Source organism: Herpailurus yagouaroundi, unplaced genomic scaffold, assembly GCF_014898765.1.
Source record: "Herpailurus yagouaroundi ecotype Mexico unplaced genomic scaffold, PumYag 182, whole genome shotgun sequence".
NCBI lineage: Eukaryota > Metazoa > Chordata > Mammalia > Carnivora > Felidae > Herpailurus > Herpailurus yagouaroundi.
Genome location: NW_024412413.1, coordinates 4,300,043 through 4,320,516, shown reverse-complemented (window position 1 = coordinate 4,320,516; position 20,474 = coordinate 4,300,043). Strand labels below are relative to the sequence as shown.

The 20,474-nt window shown below is 55.2% G+C and overlaps 2 protein-coding genes across 9 annotated transcripts in view; one reads left to right on the top strand and one right to left on the bottom strand.

Annotated features, from left to right (window-relative positions):
- SMC1B (structural maintenance of chromosomes 1B) overlaps positions 1 to 540 on the bottom strand; it is a 76,175-nt gene extending 75,635 nt beyond the window's left edge. For all 6 annotated transcript variants that reach the window (XM_040490563.1, XM_040490566.1, XM_040490569.1 and 3 more), the window contains exon 1: positions 369 to 540. In XM_040490563.1, the coding sequence (XP_040346497.1) occupies positions 369 to 477 (109 nt within the window). In that variant the 5' untranslated portion in view covers positions 478 to 540. The remainder of the gene's footprint in view (positions 1 to 368) is intronic.
- A 97-nt stretch (positions 541 to 637) lies between these two features.
- On the top strand, positions 638 to 19,613 carry RIBC2 (RIB43A domain with coiled-coils 2). Of its 3 annotated transcripts, XR_005795170.1 has the most exons (8): positions 638 to 919; positions 2,150 to 2,231; positions 5,479 to 5,823; positions 9,688 to 9,806; positions 12,991 to 13,218; positions 17,933 to 18,099; positions 19,066 to 19,324; positions 19,427 to 19,613. XR_005795170.1 is itself a non-coding variant. In XM_040490571.1 (7 exons), exons 1-7 carry the CDS (start codon positions 806 to 808, stop codon positions 19,503 to 19,505), a joined length of 1,134 nt encoding a protein of 377 aa, XP_040346505.1. In that variant the 5' UTR covers positions 638 to 805; the 3' UTR covers positions 19,506 to 19,613. The 3 variants fall into 3 exon arrangements, 2 of the variants coding, with proteins under 2 accessions (XP_040346505.1, XP_040346506.1); XM_040490571.1 differs by lacking the exon at positions 19,066 to 19,324; XM_040490572.1 differs by lacking the exon at positions 19,427 to 19,613 and having other exon boundaries at positions 19,066 to 19,325.
- Positions 19,614 to 20,474: the final 861 nt, after the last annotated feature.

Genomic DNA, 20,474 nt, shown 5'->3' with positions numbered 1-20,474 from the left:
GGGGGGGGGTGGAGGTCGGGTCGGGGTGGAGGACGAGAGCCAAGGTGGGCACCTGGCGGCGGGGGACGCAGGGCGGGGGTTGGCGCCCGCGGGGTTGGCGGAGGGCCGGGGGCTGCGGGCGGGCACGTGGCGGCGGGGGCCGGGGGCACCGTGTGGGGGTGGGGGCGGGGGGCTGGGGGTGGAGGACGAGGGTGAAGGTGGGCACCCGGCGGCTCAGGGCGGGGGGTGGGCGCCCGGGGGGTTGGCGGAGGCCCACGGCCGTAACCCGCCCGCGTCCAGCCCGCTAGGCCGCCCTCACGTCACGTCCCCTCGGGCAAAATGGGTTCTGGGTGGCCCGGGAGGGCAGAGGCGTTCAGGGTCCCAGTTACCGGAGCCGTTGGGGCCGATGATGCAGGTGAACCTCCTGAAGGGGCCGATGACCTGGCGCCCCCGCCACGACTTAAAGTTCTCCACGAGCAACACCTCCAAACGGCCCATGGCTGCGCCCTCCGCGCCTCAAGCGGCGTCCGCACACGCCGGCGGGAAAGCGCGGGAAGTGCTTGCGGCATCTCGCGAGAGGAGAGCGAGACTCCGGCGAGCGCCGCGCGGTTCCCAAGCAACCGGGTTGTTTACGTTTCCGAGGAGAGCGGGGCTTGGAGAGGTCGCAGAAGGACTGCAAGCTTGCGGAGCCGGCTCGATTCGCACCCGCCCGGCCTCCTAGGGAGCCAGCCTGGCTTAGGCTGCAGCTTGGTTTATTTTGGTTGTCTTTCCTTTTTCATCTCGTTTGTCTTAAAACCCCCTCAGGGTTTCTTCGCGATTTCCAGCCATGGAGATAGCGCAGCCCAGAGACCTGGAGCGGTACTTAAGCCTGGCCAAGAGGAGGCACGGGGAGCTGTGCCGGCAGAAACGGATCTTCAACGCCAGGAACAGGATCATCGGGGTGAGGCCCTCTACCCGGTGGGAATGGGGGGGGGGCAGCGAGGGGCGGGCGGCGGAGACCAGGGATGAGCCCTTGCAGCGAAACTGCTGATCCAAGCACGGCCGCAAAGGGCACCGGCTCGTCGTGTTAACTGCCGAAGAGGGGGAAGACCTTCGCAGACACCTACCCTCTCACTTGCAGGACAGGCAAACTGAGTCCTGCAGCAGGGACGGAGCTTGCCTGCAGTGAGTGGCTAGTCAGAGACCGGAAGGCGGGTCTCGTTTCTCTGAACCGGATTTTCTGCACCACCAGGGGTTCCTTCCAGTCTATTCATTTGACACATGCCAGCGAGTTACTATTTTGTGGCACGCCTCAGCTGGGCACAGGAAATGAGGAATATGGCAATCCCTGCCTGACCTTGCAGAGTTCATGGCCCGATGGACTCTGGCATTAAAACGGTCACATTAGCAAACCGTGAGAGACTCTTAAATACAGAAGACAGGGCCGCCTAGGTGGCTCGTCGGTTGAGCCTCGCACTTCGGCTCAGGTCATGATCTCACAGTTTGTGGGTTCGAGCCCCGCATTGGGCTCTGTGCTGACAGCTCAGAGCCTGAAGCCTGCTTCAGATTCTGTGTCTCCCTCGCTCTCTGCCCCTCCCCCACTCACGCTCTGTCTGTCTGTCTCTCTCTCAAAAATAAACACTAAAAAATTATAAATACGGAAAACAAACCGGAGGTTGGGGGCGGGGGGGGGCGGAGCTGGGCTACATGGGTGATGAGCATTAAGGAGTGAGTGCACTTGGGATCCGCACTGGGTGTTGTATGTAAGTAATAAAGTACTGGGTTCTGTTCCTGAAACCAATACTGCACTGTATGTTAACTAACTTGAATTTACGTAAATAAATAAATAACATACTCTAAAAAAAAAATTAACTATAGTACAAAAAACAAAAATGGTCCACTGCTCACAGCAGTGGAATCGGGGCTGTGAGGGAGGGGAGCATGGGGTGTCAGGGGTGCACAGACTGAGACTGGGAGAGGAGGAGTTGCCCTGTTCTGCAGATATCTATCAACTAAGAGAAAGGGAGAAGGAGGCTCTGGGGACAGGCTGAAAAGGTATGAAAAGAACTGATGTTTCCCTAAGACAACTAGTTAACAGTGGAACAAGGCTTAAAAAAAGATCAGTAGGATTGTTATCAACCGACTAAAATTATCTGGCTGTAACTCCACTCCCTTTGTTTTCCATTTCCAGGGAGACACAGACGCCTGGGATGCTCAGGTTCATGACCAGAAGATAAAAGAAGCAACCGAAAAAGCTAGACATGAAACTTTTGGTGAGCATCTCTTGAAGCCTAGCTAGCAGTCCTTCTATATATACAGCTAGCAGTCTGTATAACTCCAGACTCCGGTCGTCATTGCTTCAAAAGTGTAAAAGCTTGTCATTTTCACACTCTTCATCCTTTTAAAATTTCACCATTGTTTGTGCTCAGTTAATGTGCTGATTCTTTCTCTCTCGACAGGAAAACAGCTATTGAATTCTATGGGGGGTGTAGGAAATGTATTGTGAGGGTAAATGTACATTGTTCTCGGGACCATAAACCCGAGAACATAACCCCGAGAACATAAAATTTTATGTTTATTTTTGAGAGAAAGAGAGAGTGTGCGCGAGCCGGGGGGACACAGAGAGAGACACACACACGCGCAGAATCCCAAGCAGGCTCCACTCTCTGAGCTGTCAGCACAGAGCCCGATGCGGGGCTGGAACTCACAAACTGTGAGATCATGACCTGAGCCGAAGTTCGGACGCTTAACCGACTGATGCGCCCAGGCGTCCCTGTTCTCAGTTTTCTTTAAAAACCGGACATGGGGGCGCCTGGGTGGCGCAGTCGGTTAAGCGTCCGACTTCAGCCAGGTCACGATCTCGCGGTCCGTGAGTTCGAGCCCCGCGTCAGGCTCTGGGCTGATGGCTCGGAGCCTGGAGCCTGTTTCCGATTCTGTGTCTCCCTCTCTCTCTGCCCCTCCCCCGTTCATGCTCTGTCTCTCTCTGTCCCAAAAATAAATAAAAAACGTTGAAAAAAAAATAAAAAAAAAAATAAAAATAAAAATAAAAACCGGACATGAACACCCTTAAACACACACACCATTCTCTGCCAAAAAGTTTCAGACCTTCTCCTGGGGACAGCTGCTTGCACTAGAGGACACAGGGACACTCTTGGTTCACACTGGCTGTGGTGACTCAGAGCAAGATAAGATACTGTCGGAGCTCTGAGATAATTCCAAACAGGGGCGCCTGGGTGGCTCAGTAGGTTAAGTGTCTGATTCTTGATTTTGACTCAGGTCACGATCTCATGGGTCATGGGATAGAGCCCTGAGTGGGGCTCCTTGCTGAGTGTGGGGCCTGCTTAAGATTATCTCTCCCTCTCTGCCGCTGCCCCACCTGTGCGCGAGCTCTCTCTCTTACAAAATAATAAACATTTTTTTAAAAATTCCAAATAGAATTCACTTTCCCACATCAGGTGCAACAAGTCCAGCTTATTTCTTCTTAAAGCACTATAAGGATTTTTTAAATAGGAAGAAGCAGGATGCAAAATTGTATATACCATGGGCTATCCGTTAAATGTTAAAATATATAAAAAGAAATAAGCTTAGAAAAAGACAGAAAGGAAATAGACCAAAATGTCAGCAGTGGTGATGTTGGGATGATGGAATACAAGGGAAATATATTTTTTTCTTTGTACCATTCTCTAGTTCCTAAGCAGTTTACCTTTGTCATGTTTAAAAATAATTCAAACCTGGGGCACCTAGGTGGTTCAGTCGGTTAAGCATGGGACTCTTGATTTTGGCTCAGGTCATGATCTCACAGTTTGTGGGATCGAGCCCCACATTGGGCTCCTCACTGGGCGTGGGGCCTGCTTGAGATTCTCTCTCTCTCTTTCTCTCTCTCTCTCTCTCTCTCCCCCCCCCCGCCCTTTTCCCGCTCGCACACTCTAAATAAATAAATAAATAAACTTGAACAAAATAATTGTTACAAGATAAATAAAACTTACAACAATGAATTAACTGCAATTTTTTTATTCATTCCCCTATGGGCAGATTTTTTTCCAAACCCCGCTGCATGCCTATCCAGGCATTATGTCCCTAGTGTATGCAGGTGAGAGATACCATAGAAGAGGAACTAATACGTATCGGGGTATGCATGTTTTCAGGTTTATGGGATATTGGCAAGTTGCTTTCCAAAGTTATAAGTGCACCAAGTTACATTCCCACAAGCAGTAAATGAGAAATCTTGTTTCCTTACTGTCCTTACTAATGTTCTTACTAATATACTCTATTATTAGCATTGTAAATATTTTGCCAACTTATTAGATGTTTCCCATCTTGTAAGGTCAACCATCTTTTCACAACTTCTTGATCATTTGGGTTTCTTTCTTTTTTAATTTCTTTTTAATGTTTATTTATTTTTGAGAGAGAGAGAGAGAGATCACCAATGGGGGGAGAGGGGCAGAGAGAGAGGGAGACACAGAATCCAAAGCAGGCTCCAGGCTGTGAGCTGCAGCACAGAGCCTGACGTAGGGCTTGAACCCACGAGCGGGGAGATCATGACCTGAGCCGATGTTGGTCGCCCAACTGACCCAGGCACCCCCATTCAGGTTTCTTTATAGTGATTTTCCTGTTACTATTCTTGACCCATTATTGTCTTTGGTTGTTTGGTTTTTTAAACTGATTTGTAGGTACTCTTTGTATATTCAGAATACTAATTTTGGGGCGCCTGGGTGGCTCAGTCAGTTAAGTGTCCAACTTCAGCTCAGATCATGATCTTGTGGTTTGTGAGTTCGAGCCCCACGTTGAGCTCTGTGCTGACAGCTCGGAGCCTGAAGCCTTCTTCAGATTCTGTGTCTCCCTCTCTCTCTGCCCCTTCCCCGCTTGCTCGCTCGCTTGCTCTCTCTCTCTCTTTCAAAAATAAACATTAGGGGCGCCTGGGTGGCCCAGTCAGTTAAGCGGCCGACTTCGGCTCAGGTCATGATCTCACGGTCTGTGAGTTCGAGCCCCACGTCGGGCTCTGTGCTGACAGCTCACAGCCTGGAGCCTGTTTCGGATTCTGTGTCTCCCTCTCTCTGACCCTCCCCCCTTCATACTCTGTCTCTCTCTGTCTCAAAAATAAATAAAGGTTAAAAAAATAAATAAACAGGGGCGCCTGGGTGGCTCAGTCGGTTGAGCGTCCGACTTCGCTCAGGTCACGATCTCACGGTCCGTGAGTTCGAGCCCCGCGTCGGGCTCTGTGCTGACAGCTCAGAGCCTGGAGCCTGCTTCAGATTCTGTGTCTCCCTCTCTCTCTGGCCCTCCCCCCGTTCACGCTCTGTCTCTCTCTGTCTCAAAAATAAATAAATGTTTAAAAAAATAATAATAAATAAATAAATAAATAAACATTAAAAAAATTTTTTTAAATATTCTTTAATGGTTGTGTTACTCTTGTGAAGGCTTATATTACTTTTAGAATCACTAGAAATTATTTTTTAAGGTGGATTCAAATTTATTTTTTCTCTGAACCTTAATCTTATGGGTATGCTGTGTCTCTTCTAGCTGCTGAAATGAGGCAAAATGACAAAATCACATGCATATTAGAAGGCCAAGAAAGGAGAGATAGGAAAAGCCTCTGTAAAGCCATCAATGACTTCCAGCAGACCTTCCAGAAGCCAGAAACTCGCCGTGAATTTGACCTATCTGACCCCCTAGCCCTTAGGAAAGATCTCCCAGCCAGGCAGTCAGATAACGATATTCGGAATACAGTATCGGGAATGCAGAAATTCATGGGAGAGGATTTAAACTTCCACGAGAGGAAGAAATTCCAGGAGGAACAAAACCGAGAATGGTCCTTACAACAGCAGCGGGAACGGGAGAGTGCCCGTGCCCACCAAAGATGTGCAGGTAATGAAGCCCAAAGGGACAAACCGGTCCCAATACTTTCTCCGACCAATCAAACCCGTGGGTTTCCCCCTGCTCTGTTTGGTGTTTCATGTCCTACCACTGTGCTGTGTTGGCCGCCGGGGAAAGAGCCTGTGTTCCAGGATGTAAACGTCTTCATTTCTGAGCTTGCAACTCTGTGCTCCCCCTGGGCTCCAGCCAGGTGCAGGTGCAAAACCCACCCTGCCCAAAGGAGGTGCCCAGTCTGCTGGGAAGACAGTGGGAAATACACAGGTCCAGTTGGGTCTTCTGGGGGCTGTGTTAGAAGTTCTCGCAGGGAACGGGGGGGCGGCGGGGTGAGGCCTAGGGCGCAGGGGTCACGTGTCCTCACCAGGACCCTCCAGGCCCAGGGAACCCCGCTGGCAAAGCCACCAAGACCTGGAACAACCTCCATCCCTGAGGCAGTTGCGACAAGTCCAGTAAACTCTGCCTGCACTAAGGTGACCGGTGTTTTCTTTTTTTTTGTTTCAAAAAAAAATTTTTTTTTTTGGTAATTTTTATTTATTTTTGAGAGAAAGAGTGCGAGTGGGGGAGGAAGGGAGAGAGAGGGAGACGCAGAACCTGAAAGGGGCTCCAGGCTCCCAACTGGCAGCAGCAAAGCCTGACGCGGGGCTCGAGCTCACGAACGGCGAGATCGTGACCTGAGCCGAAGGCGGACGCCTAACCGACGGAGCCATCCGGGCGCCCCAAGGTGACCGCCAAGCTTCCGCATCCGAGCTCCGTTTTCAGGCGGCTCCTTCATCTGCGGCCTGTGCCACAGCTGGTCATCTCTTCCTCCTGGAAATACTTCCTCCGCCAGCTTCCAGGACCCGCTCTCATCCCCCGGCCCCCTGGTTGGTTTCTCCTCCCCTTCCGAACCAACCTCCGGGTGTTGTTGCTTACCAGTGCCCTCTGCGCCCTGCCTGCCCCAACCACACTCGGTCTCTTGGCGCTCTCAAATAGTCTCGTGGGTTTAGATACCACCGATAGGCCATCTTTCCCCCAAACGGACCCTTCCAGCCTGGATTCTTCCCTGATTCTCAGCCCACACGTCCTGTCACCTCTGGACGTTTATCTGCTCTTGGGTGTCTAACGAACCTATCAGAGTCAACACAAGACACCCTGGCCTGCCCCCCGTGAACCGCCACCCCCGTCAAGGGGAACTCCATTGTTCCAGTTGCGCAAGCCCCAACCCCAAGGCGTCTTGACTCCTTCCTTTGTCTCAAACGCCATGTCCAGTCCAGCAGCAAATCACCCCAAATCACAACCGCCTCCCTCCACCTCCACTCTTACCCCTCTGGGCTAAGCTGTCAGCATCTCTCAGTGCGATTATTGCAATCGCCTGCAGGTGGTCTCCCTGCTTCTGCCCTTGGCCCTCTATAGTTGCTTCTCAACCCAGTGACCAGGATGATCCTGCTAAAAATTAAGCTAGATCTTTTGCGCACACCCTTCCAATAGCTTCTCATTTTACTCAGAATAAGCACCAGATTCATCTCAGGGACCGGGAAGGTTTTCGTAGTCTGGAATGATCCCCTACCACGCTGCCTTTCATTCATTTCATCCTCGCCACACTGGCTTCCTCACTCAGAATGTTAAGTGTGTCAGGCTCACTTCTGCCTCAGGGCCTTTGCACCTACTGTTTCCTCTGCCTGGAAACATTTCCCCATATATCTGCATGGCTTGCCCCTTATCCTTCTTTGGGTCTTTGATGAAATGCCATCTTACCAGAGAGGTCTCTCCCCTGACCACTATTTTAAATTGCAACCCCGTACCCTCCCCCATGCCCATACTCTTGTATCCCTTTCCTTGCTGTATTTTTCTGCAAAGCCCCATCACTGACATACTGTATGATTATTTATTTGTCATCCCTCTCCCCAGCATCCTATCCCAGGCTCGTTGAAGGCAGGAGATTTGCTCTGTCTTAGTCACTGCTCTGTCTTTCGTTCTCGGCACATAGATATCTGTTGAACAATGCATCCGTAGGGCTTTCAAGATCTCCGCCACCTCCCAGGCTCTCCACATGTCCATCTCTGGCTAAGAGACTTTGTCTCAGCCTTGGACTTGGTCCTTGAACTGCCCCCTGGACATCTCCCTGGACTTGGTCCTTGAACTGCCCCCTGGACATCTCCCCAGGCGCTTCAGAACATCCTGGAGAGTAACCCTGAACTTCCCTCTGGCTCTGCTCCTCCCCCCGCCATCCTCCCCTCTACCAATGACACCTCCTTCCCTAGTCAAGTCACAAACCCAGGAGTCCTCCTTGAGCCACCCTTGTTCTCAGGCCATCCTCAGTTCCTGTCCTTCCACCTCCTGCACGTATCTTGAATGGCCCGCTTCTCCCATCCCTGCTGTCACCACAGTGATACGAGTCACCACCTTCTTTTTTTTTTTTTTTTAATCACCTGGAGGGACCACACCAAGGGCTTTCTAATAGTCCTTCATGTTCTTTCTTGTCCTTTCTGGTCTCTTCTCAACATAGCAGTCAGCGTGCTGATTTTTAAACAATGTCACCCCTACTCCCTCCATCCCAGCTTAAAACCCTCCAATGGCTTCCCTCTTACATCTGGAACAAAATGCAAAATCCTCTGTAGCCTACAGGGCCCTGCGTGCCCTGTGTCACCTTATGCCCCCTACCCCACTCACTGTGTTCCAGCCACTTGGCTTCCTTTCACTTCTGGGTGCCAACAGATCCTTGTTCATGTCAGACCCGTTGCACCTGCTCTCCACCCAGCTTCTTGTCCTTCCAGACCTCAGCTCCAAGGTCACTTCCTCCCAGAGAAGCGCTCTTCCTCTCTTCCTCCCCATCCCCGTCTGCCTGAGCCAGGTATTCCCAGCGTGTCCCCTCCCAGGAGGACCCTTTCCCCCTACAGCACTTCCACAGTGTGCATTCATAGATCTCTTTCGGGGTTCATCTGTTTGTGACCTGGCTCATCGCCCAGACAGTAAGTTCGCCAAAGGCAGGAAGAACCCTTTCTGTCTTGCCCGTCACTACACACTTTGTGCCCTGCAAAGGGCACAGTCCTGTGTGTACCTCCTCGTGGCACTGTGTCAACTGAAAGGATGAATGAAGGAGGGGAAGACAGGTGAAGCTCAAGTGGAACGGAGGCCCCTGCCTCTCGGCTGGAGTTTGCTCTTGTGTTTGGACATCAGGAGGATGCCATGGGGCACAAACACCACGTGAAGGACCTTTGGATCGGTGGCTTTTTGTTTGTTTGTTTAAAGTAACAACCCTGCAACGTAGGAGTTGTCCTGCTTCCCAGATGAGGGCTGGAGGCTCGGAAAGGTTGGGTAATAGTTCAGGTTTGCAGAGCTAGGGAGTGTCTGGGCTGGGATAGGAGCCTGCTCTTATCTGAGTCCAGATCTTTACCTTTTGTTGTTTGCATGATCCACGTTAACCTCTTCTGATGCTGCCGCTGCTCATTGGCCTGGAAAAGTCCTAGTGTCACTGCACGAATATCTCCCCACTCTGACACCCCTCCTCTGCGGAGCCCCATCTGCTCCCCACAGCAGAGCTCCCTTGTCCTTGTAAGAAGATGGATGAGGGCCCCAGCCCAGGACCACAGCAGACATCACCAATTCCCAGCAGAATTTACCCATCCCCAGCAGACATCACCAATCGCCAGCAGACCTTACTGATCCCCGGTAGTGATGCTGACCCTTGGGGCCTGCACCCAAGAGCTCTACCTGAATCACCTCATCTAAGTGTCCCAGCAGCCTTGAGCATCCCCTCTCTCTGGGTGAGGGCAGGATAAGAAGAGACGCGTGGCTGGACACTCCACAGGGTGCTCTGCGCACCTGGGAAGGAGCTCTGGGCGGGCAAGCGAGGTGTGACTGCGTTTCGTTTCCTTTCAGAGGACCTCTACTTCAAGACAAGGCTGCAGTTTGATGAAACGGCCAAGCATTTACAGAATCTGGAAAGTGCCACCAGAAAGGCGGTTTGTGCAGCTGTGAAAGAATTCAACAGGAACCAGGTAGCTCCCGGGACGCCCCAGTCTCCCCGTCCCAAGTCCCAAGCTCAGCCCTTCACCGACTCACACCACACAACCCACATGGCCCTCCCGGGGGCTGCCCTGGTACAGATTGAGTGCGCCCCCGCCCCTGCTCCTGAGCTTGGGAGCCTGGGGATGGGGGGGAGGGAGGGCGCGGTGGGCTTGTCTAAACTCTGCAAACCTCAGATTCTTCTCTAACACCGAGGACAGTGACATCTACCTAAACGGCCATCCAGCACTGCTCTGGCATCCTGTCTTGGTCTCACTTCTTTGTCACCTCTCAGAGCTCATCCTCATCAAGACCAGGTCCTGGCACTCACTAAGGGCAACAATCATCATGTTGATGATCGGGGGCTCCTGACACCTCCCTCCTCTCTAAACTCTGCGGGACCTCCTCCCAAACTCTCCACCTCCGGCCTTTTGCTCCGCCCGTTCCCTCACTGGCCTTGCTTCAAGCTCTCTATTCCTCCAGTTAATCAGACCCCGGCTCCAGACTTCTTTACAAATGCAGTTCTACTTCCTGGGTGGGATGGGGGCCGCCCTGGATTCATTTATCCGGTGAACTGGTTGCCCAGAACTGTGGTCTGTGGAGTAGGGCAGGCGGGACGATGAGCTGGAGAACACGAAGGGATAGGAGAACTCTGCTGCAGTGTTTTTGCAGCCTCGCCGTGTTTAACTCCCATGTGTGCATGTGTATTATGAAGCACTGTTCATGTGTGGTCTAATGGTGTCACGCTGTGAGATAAATATATTGGAACACAAGCTCAAAAATGTCCTGCTGGTGGGACATTTATGTAATCAAAACCTCCGGGAGAGGCGGGACCAGAGACCAGAGACCAGAGAGAATGTTGGTTTTCAGCGGGGCAGCGGTTGGGGGTGGGGCGGGGACCGAGGAGGACAAACTGCCGGGGATGGGGGGAGACCAAGGACAGACCGAGGCACCAGCCGGGAGACCGAAGGCCATCTTAGACATCCTCTCGTCCTTGCCTTGTGTGCAGACGATGCCCAAGAGGAGAGGTCACCTGCTCCAGGGCCCGCAGAGAATTCATGGTAGATGGGGCTTTTGTGTACTGTGTGCTGGGTACTCTGTGCCGTGAGCTGGGTGCTGTGAGCTGGGTGCTGTGTGCTGGGTACTGTGTGCTGGGTGCTGGGTTCTGTGTACTGTGTGCTGTGAGCTGGGTGTTGTGTATTGGGTGCTGGGTGCTTGGTGCTGTGTGCTGTATATTCTGTGCTGTGAGCTGTGTGCCGTGTACTGTGTGCTGGGTGCTGTGTACTGGGTGCTGGATTCTGTGTACTGTGTGCTGTGAGCTGGGTGCTGTGTACTGGGTGCTGGGTGCCGTGTGCTGGGTGCTTGGTGCTGGATGCTGTGTACTGTGTGCCGGGTGCTATATGCCATGTACTGTGTGCTGCGTACTGGGTGCCGGGTGCTGGGTGCCGGGCGCCGGGTGCTGTGCATTGTGGCCGCTCTTCCGGCCATTCATTTGGTCGCTCGCTCAGTGGCTCAGCGGATCATTTAGCGAGCCCTCCCGCTGGGGGACCGCCCTTGGCCTTCTCAGAAACCGTTTCGCCGCACTCGTAGACGCTCTCACTCGGTAACCTCCGCGGCGAGCGCCTGCACCGCGCCAGCCCTCTCGGGGTCCCCCAGCTCCGCGCGTGCGCGCTGCCAGGCCACGCCGCCAGGCCACGCCCCCGGCGCCCTGGGAAGCCGCCGTCGGCTTTTGCGGCTCTGCTCCTAGGTGGAAACAGGCCGGAGCATCCAGGCAGAGGCCCAGGTAACCGTCCTCCGGAGCCACTTGCGGGCGGGCCGGGCCGGCTCTGCAGAGGAGGCCCCCACTGGAGTGTGTCCCCCTGGGAGGAGAGGGCTGCTCCTTTCCCTGGACACGTGCTGCGGTTCAGGGCCGGTGGCAGACGCCGGACCCCGACTGTGCAGGCGCCAGGCCGGGCTCTCGTCTGCCGCCTTGGGACGACCCGGCTCAGTGCCTCCGTTTTACCATCTGTAGAGTGGGGATAATGGTAGCACCCAGCAGTACCAGTCAGAGGGAGCCAAGCCTGCAGGTCGGCTGAGGGCTCTGCTCCTCGTCACCCTCACCCCGAAGCCCAGGGCCCCCAACCGCAGCAGCACAAGAGAAGGAACGTGTCCTGTCCTGTCCCTCCCCCCACCCCCCCAACCCCGCCTCATCCTGCCACGACAGTCACCTCTGCTCACACTTCACGGGCCCGAGGAAGCCACGTGGCCACGAGCGCTCTAAGCAGGTGGGGAAGTACGGCTGCGCCACCTTGCAGGAGGAGCTCGGGAGATAGTTTGTGACCAGCGGCAATGACTGTCACACGTGCTCGTGAGGTCGTCGTGGGATTAAACGAGTGAATACACGCAACGTGTTGGCCCGTTTGGCGCACTGTCCTCCAACTACCTTCCCCGGCCAGAGGGGTATGATTAGTCGATAAACAAACAACGAATTGTTTAATTAATTAACTCAGTGCGTGAGTCCGGGCTCGTCCCACCGCAAAGCCTGTGCTGCCGTGACGCCGTCGAGCTGGCCTTTCGCGAGCGCGCGCGGCGTGCGGGCACCTTGCCCAGCGCCCTGTTTGCTGCTAGAGAGAACGGGTAACACCGAGCCGAGAACCGGCTGCAGCCCAGAGAGGGGGCGTGGCTTGCTCCGGTCACATGGCCAGGGCCCTGTCCCTCCACTCCTCACCCTCCCCGGAGCAGGGATCTGACCCGGAATCTGTCTGTCCCCGGGGCCTGTGGCCCACGTGCATCGAGAGCATTTTCACCTTTGTGGGGTCGCCGCCGTTGTGAATCACTCTGGCGGGTGTTCTCTGTGGCCTGCGGCCACCCAAGGGGACCAGGGCCACTGGGAGGGGCACGCAGCCCTGCCCTGGGGGAGATGGCGGCCTAACCTGGGGAGGCCGCTCCCCTCTTCGACAAATCAGTGCAGAGGGGGGCTCCCTCAGCCCAGCCCTCGTGCCCCCCATCACCCAGGCTGCCAGGGTCCAAGGGCCTCCCCACGCCCGCCTGCCGACTCTCCGCCCCCGCCCCACCTGTCCCAGGCGCACTTTACCATTGTCTTCCTTCAAGAGACCCCAGTGAGATGCGCCAGCCTTGCCTCAGTCCCCACGGGGTCACCCAGGGCATCTTCCTCACTGTCCGTCCTCCCCTGTGCAGGCCACCGAGTCAGTGGAAAGGAAGACTCGGGAGAAAAAACAAGAACAAGAAGACGACTTGGCCGAGATCTCCAACCTGCTGCGTGGGGACCTGCTCTCTGAGAACCCGCAGCAGGCAGCCAGCTCCTTCGGGCCCCACCGCGTGGTCCCCGACCGCTGGAAGGGCATGACCCGGGAGCAGCTGGAGCAGATCCGTCTGGTTCAGAAGCAGCAAATCCAGGAGAAGCTGGTACCTGCCCGCCCACCCCCCACCCCAGCCCCCAGCCGCAGACCTGTACACCCACTGCCTTCCTGCAGCCGTCTAGTTCTCACCGCTGCTGTACTTGTCCCTAGAAGCAGCTCTCAAGGGGTTTACGTTTGGGGAGGTAGGGAGATATGTACTGGGGTGGAAGTAAGGCTGGGCCAAGGGGATGGAAGGTGCTGAGTTTGAGAAGGGTCCCCAGGGGGCTGGGAAGTGACATTGGAACAAAGACCTGAAGGAGGGGAGGCAGTACACCACGCGAGTATTGCAAATATTGCAAACATCGGAGGAAGGACCACCAGGGGATGAACTGCAAGGACAAGGCATTGAGGCAGGAGTAGAGAAGAGCAGGGAGCCTGGTGGGCTGTGGAGGAATGAGGGGGGAGGGAGAGGAAGAGGTCTGGGAGGGGGAAGGTCAAGGTCCTGGCAGCCCATGGGGAAGAGCTTTTCTGTGATGGAGATGAGGAGCACTGGAGGGTTTTGAGAGGAGTGACACGTGTGGCAGGATCCCTCTTGCTGCTGTTTTGAGAAAAGGCTCTATTGGGGTGGGGGTGGGGTGGGAGGAGAGGGCCTGTTACGGAGGCTGTTGCAGCGGTCAAGGTGAGAGATGATGTTGGCTGGTCCAGGGCCCTGGCAGCCAGGGTGCTGAGAAATGGTCAGATTCTGGGTCTATTTTGAAAGTAGAGTGAGCAGGATTGGTTGAAGGGTTGGGTGGGGCATATGAGACCCAGAGGAGTTAAGGATTACTCCAGGCCTTGTGGCCTGGGCAATGAGAAGGATGGAGTTGGCATTTACAGAGACAGGAAGAGGGCGAGAGGAGCAGGTTGATAGGGGAATGGAAGTCACAAGCGCAATTTTGGAAGTGATGTGTGTGCAGTGTGTGTCACACATCTATATCTGTGAGGATTCCATGCCTGAGCATGGCAGAAAACCCTAACTAACAGCATCTTAAATAAAACAGAACTTTATCTCTGGCATATAGACATCACATGGCAACTCCAGGGTCCTTGACTAACATTCTGCCATCCTTGGCAACTGGCTCCCTCCTCCTAGTACATGATGGCTGCTTGAGCCCCAGCCCTCACATGCATATTCCATCTAGCAGGAAAAGGAATGAGGAAGAACACTCTAAGGACATTTCTCGGAAGTTTCACAGGACACTTCCGCTTAAATTCCACTGGATAACACTTAGTCACAAAGTTGCCCCTAACTGGGAAATGTAGTGTTTATTTCAGGCGGCAAGGTAGCCGGCAATGGTTTTATTGTGGAAGACCGAAAAATGGCTACCGGGAGGCAAGTAACATTTTCTGCCACAACCTAAAGCCAGTAGGCAGTTGGATACATAGTCGGGAGTTCAGAACAAGGTCTGGAGACATAAGCATAGAGGCATGGCCACACAGAGAGTATTTAAAGCAGCGAACCTGGCTAAGGTCACGCAGGGAATGAGTGAAGACAGGGAGAAGGGGACTAAGGACTGAATCATGGGACAACCCCCACCCCCACCTTCATTTATAGAGAGCGAGGGGGGCTGAGAAGGAGCAGCCAAAGGGGGAGGAGGGACCCGGCAAGGGGAGCCCCCAGGTCAAACCCTGTGGCTGGGCTGCTGGCTGAACCCAGGATCCAGGGGGCAGTCGCTGGGGACTCTATCAGGAGCATCTTTGGAGGAGGCGTGGGGGGACGGAAAGGTAACAGGCAGGAAGGAAGTGGAGACCCACCGATGCAGACACCGCTTTCAAAGCGTTTTGCTGAAAAAGGAGCAGAGAAATGGGGTGGTAGCTGGTGGGGACAGTCGTTTGCTTTTTCTGATTATGGAAATAACAGCATACTTGTTATGCCACGAGGGCGACGCAGTAGAGAGGGGGAAATTGATGTCAGAGGGGACTTGCTGGAGCCCGTGTCCCCAGCAGGAGAACAAGGCCCTGGGAGCACTAGCTGAAGCTTGGGGTGGGTGGGAACTCAGGCTGATCGTCCTTGGCCGTGGGGGTGGGCTTCACTTCCGGAACCCCTGTTTTCTGGGGAAACAGGAAGGGAGCTCAGCGGCCGAGGGTGAGGGGGTCAGGTTGGGGGTTCGAGGACTGAGAATGGTCATTAGGAGAGCAGGAGAAGAATGGCCTAGGGGAAAGGGGAGGGATGGCCAGGCAGAGCCAGGCCTGGAGGTCATGCACTTGAAGTGTCCTCAGTGAGTGCAATCAGATGACGTTCCCCGGCCACGCTTGGCTGTACAGACCTGCCCGGCATGTCTGACCCAAGTGAGAGTTTCGAGGGCACCGGGGGCCGTGGACGCCGGGCCGAACAAGGAGGAAATGAAGTCACAGGAGAGACAGGACAGTAGAAAGCGCGCGGTCAGCGGATGGCAGGTCCCGGGGTGGGGCGAGGACTCGAAAAACCGGGCTGCTGGAGAGAGGGTGGAAGAGGCAGATCAGAATGGTGGTGGACGGGACACTTGGGGGTGACACTAGGGAGGCTGACATCCTTGGTAATGACAAGGTGGGGGCAGATGTTCTCGAAGGGGGGCGGGGGGGTCTCTGGACCGGCAACATCGGCATTGCCTAGGAACCTGGGAGACATGCAGGTTCTCAGGCCCCACCCCAGACCTTCTGAACCAGAAATCCTGGGGCAGACCCACAGTCTGGAGCCAGGAAAGCCCCCCAGGGGTTCTTCTGATGCCCACTGGAGTTCGAGGATCACTGGTAGGCTGGGCCCAGGGGGTGACAGCTGATAGGCTGGCACTGGGTCTTTGGAGAGGAGGGGGGGATCACGGAGAAGCCCGGAAGAAGGAAGTTCTCAGGCCTGCAAGGGTGGACGGGGCTGCCCCAGGGTCAGCAGATGACCACCCCAGGTGGGGTGCTGGCAGGTGCCACGGTCAGTGTGAGCTCCTGAGCAGGCAGGTACTGGGGGAGGGGCAGCGGCCTGGCTCAGGAAAGGGGGAGCGGGTAGAAGAGCTCCCCTGCTGGCTCTGGTCCAGGCGCACAGGGTCAACGGTGTGGGAGGGAAAAGAGCCCCTGCGTGAGAGGGGACAGCCGGGGGCAGGCAGGGAAGTAGCCCAAGGTGGGAAGAGCCCCGAGGTTGGCAGGGAATGTGGGTCGCCCTTGCCAGGCCCTGCTCTGTCCTTCACTCCTACAATTCAGCCCAACTGTCTGGCAAGGAGGGACGGCCACCTGTCCTGAGAGCAGCATTTTTATCTGATTTTCAATCTTCGTAGAAAATTAAGACCGAAAAGCGCAAAGGGGAAAAAAGCCTAGACCAGGCCTCACCGCTCAGAAATCCGCCTGCCCCCTTCCGCACCCCTGTATGCCCTCCGGAGCACTTCCCCCCTCTGCATGGAGACAGTTTGGAAAATTGAGGTCAAAGACTAGGTAGGCTGTCTGTCTCTTAGTCCAGGGCAAGCAGGTCCCCATGGCACTCCATATTCTTTTTTTTCCCCAAGTTTATTTATCTTGAGAGAGAGAGAAAGAGAGAGAAAGTGAGCGAGCAGGGGCAGAGAGGGGGAGAGAGAGAATCCCAAGCAGGCTCTGTACTGTAAACTCGGAGCCCAACTCCGGGCTCGAACCCACAAACCCTGAGATCATGACCTGAGCTGAAATCAAGAGTCAAACATTTAACCGACTGAGCCCTCCAGGGTGCTCCAGCATCCTGTATTCTTTAAAAAAATTTTTTAAACATTTATTCATTTTTGAGAGAGTATGGGGGGGGGGGGGCAGAGAGAGAGGGAGACACAGAATCCCAAGCAGGTTCCAGGCTCCCAGCTGTCAGCACAGAGCCCGACGCGGGGCTCTAACCCATGAACCGTGAGATCATGACCTGAGCTGAAGTCGGATGCTTAACCAACTGAGCCCCCCAGGCGCCCCAGCATCCTGTATTTCTTGACGAAAACACCTTGTGTTATGACTCAGGGCAGCTGTGAGTAGCCTCACTTTACAGGTGAGGAAACTGAGGCTCAGACAGGCAAAATGACTTGCCCTGTAGGCGGCAGAACCGGGCACCAGCTTCCTCTCGGTCCTGGGTGGGGGGCCAGGCCCTCTGCCAGCCCATCTGCACCCGGTGGCTGGCAGGCCCAGGTCGGGGGGGGGGGGCACCGCTGAACACTCTACTTCTGCTCAGTGGGTGAGCAGAAGCCCCGCCCTAAAACCCACGGAAGGGAAGGAGGTGTGTTCATCTTCAGACCTGGTGTCACCTGCTTTTGCTTCCTTTTGCAGGAGAAGGCTGAGCTGACCAATAATTCAGACTCAGGACGGCCGGTAGAACGGCTCACGTTTCTGGGAGCGACCCCTTCCCTCCGCATTGATGGGGTTTCCTCTTCTAGGGCTCAGTGGTTTTTATAGAGGGGGCTGGAAGCCAATGAGGAGTTAGCTGAGATGCAGAAATTCACCCCCAAGGCCTTGAGCCCGCTGGCCTTGGGTGGGGCTGCCGCTTCAGTAGGTTCTAGAAGCCACCAGGTGATCCCCGTGTTCAGCAGTGCGCCCCACTGGCAGCGTCCGGGTAGGAGGGCGGGAGGCACGCAGGCCCTGCCCGCGGAGCCCTGGGTTGGCAGGTGGCGCTGGTCTCCTCTGATGCCCTGCATGATGTTGCTCACCTGCCTGCCCCCTCTCTGAGCCTCAGTTTCCCCATCTGTGAAATGAGAGGCCGATTCCCCCGGGCGATCCCCTGGATCTCTTCCTGGGGGAGGGGGGCAGTGGTGGTGAGTCGCCTCTCCCCCCTCCAGCGGCTTCGGGAAGAAGAGTGGCAGCGAGACAGGGACTGGGACCGGCAGAGGGTGCAGAGGGCTCGCTCCACTCTGCTCGTAGAGCGGCAGCAGAAACGCCAGCAGCGGGACCTACGCCGGGCACTGGACTGCGCCAACCTCAGCCTGGCCAAGGAGCAGCACTCGCAGTGAGGGCCTGGGCCAAGGGGCAGGGGCAGGGGCAGGGGGAGGGGGAGGGGTGACGGCAGAGCAGGTGGGGCCGGCAGGGGGCACCAGAGCCGAGATCCCGCTGAGTTGTGGGGACGGTCGGGCAGGCAGCGCGGGCCCACCTCCCCGAGTCTTTCCCACGCAAGGGCCCCAGGCCCCGGCTGTGTATCTCACCAAAGCCCCCTCGCAGCAGTGACTTGGGCTCGGGCACAGCCTCCTGGTAGAGAATTCAAGCAGAAGGGAGAGAGGGGCTGAAAGCTACAAGCCGGCAATTAAGTGCTTGGAAACCACTGGTGCCAGCACAGGCCAGGAGACCCTCCGTGGGAGGCGCGCATGTGGGCATAGCGCCCCCCAGCGGCTCAGACATGGGTGCGGGTCGTGGGGTACACCCAGGGCCCTGGGAGCCCCAGGGGGAGGGCTCTTGGGCCTGGGGGAGTCAGAAGGCTTTTCTCGGGAGCCGCCCCGCCCCCGCCCCCCCGGCGGCGCGGGGCGGCGGCGGCGGCGGGGCGGGACCGTGCCAGCCGCTGCAGCTGCCAAGGGCAAGCTGGAGTCTCTTCCTCACACTGACAGACCCCACGCATAGTTCAGAGTGCCAGCGACAGAAAACGTCTAATGCAGATCCGTAGGTGAACTTGGTAAAAAAACAAAACAAAACAAAAAACACAGTATTGGGGCACCTGGGTGGCTCAGTCGGTTAAGCATCCAACTCTTAACTTCAGCTCAGGTCATGATCCCATAGTCATGAGATCGAGCCCTGGGTTGGGCTCTGTGCTGGGCATGAAGCCTGCTTAAGACTCTCTTCCTGTCCCTCTGCCCCTCACCACCCTCTCTGAAATCCCCCCAACCCCACCCCAAACCCCACATTACTTATTGACTTAGTTATTTGTGTGTCCATCAAGCTCTTGGCTTGAACTCAGAAGAGACCCACCAGTATTTTCTCTAATCAGGTGTCTGTTCCCTGACGGGTCCATTGCTGGCTGGTCACTTCCGCCGGGGGCCCCAGAGGAGCAGTAGAGATGATCCCACAGAATGGAATGAACAGATGTCTTTACAGCCACGTCCACAGAGATTTAATTCTAAGACCTCTGCAGACTATGCCGGTGCCAGTGCCCAGTGTAACCGCAGGGCGATGATAAAACACATCCCTCCCTCACCCTTGAGCTCCTCGGGCTGGAATGTATTCCGTATCCCGGGGCTAACACACGGGTAAAAAGTCTGTGGCCTTCTTCCTTACATATTAAAAAAAGATAGATTCCTTAGGAAACCAGGCATTTGCTGATTTTTTTTTTCTCCTTGTTTTATTTTCAGGAAAAAATATATGGAAGAAGTCTGTACAAATCAACCCACTGAAGGTTATTTCACGCAATTTAATACAGGAAGTCGATAGTGAAAAAGACACGGTCCTTGTCTTCTGAATTGTTCAGGCATAAAACGCAGCAGCCTTTTGAAGAGTCGCATTAATTACAAAGAAATACACCCCGTGTTTCAGGAGTGACTTTCGACTCCACTTTTTCACGGCGGGCAAACCGTGTTAATCCCCTCCCCTGTGTGTGTACGAGGTTTCTGTTCAGCTCTGCCCCGAAAGTGTGTTCCCGGAGCAGCCGTGGGGGCCGTACAGGGAAGGTGTAGACGTGGCCCTGCCAGGACCATCCCAGAGAGAGTGGCATCCGAGGGGGCCTGTGTGTCACCGGCATCCCGGGTCCAGCTGCCATGAAAGCTAACGGGAGCACTCACTATATGCGAGGCATTTAGAACAATTTGACCCTCGGGGCGGCTAGTGGCGGGTGGGTATCTTTATTACTCATCTGCTCTGGGAGAGGAGCCTGAGATACAGACATGTTAAGTGTCTTGCTCAAGGTCACGTGGACAGGCAGTGATGGGCCTGGGGTTGAAGCCGGGGCGTCCGGCTCTCCTGGTTCTGGTAACAGAGACCCCAAAACAAGAGTGGCTTCAGCAAAGCGGTTTACGTCTCGCTCCCGGAGCAGCCCTCTGTCACTTCTCTGCCAGCTCCCGTCCTGTGGTCCAGGGATGCTGCTCCGTGTCATTGGGCCACAAGGGAGCAAAGGGGGCAGTCCTGGCCCTCAAGGACGAGCCACAGACAACGTACACTTCACCTCCGTTCACATCGTATCGGCCAGAAACCGGCTCACGAACTGTGAGATCATGACCCGAGCTGAAATCAAGAGTCTGACGCTTAACCGACTGAGCCAGCCAGGTGCCCCAAATTTCCCCTTTTTGTAAGGGTACCGGTCGTATTGGATTAGGTCCCACCCCAGTGACCTTATCTTCACTAATTACATCTATAATAACCTTATTTCCAAATAAGGCCACGGCTGAAATACTGGAGGTGAGGACT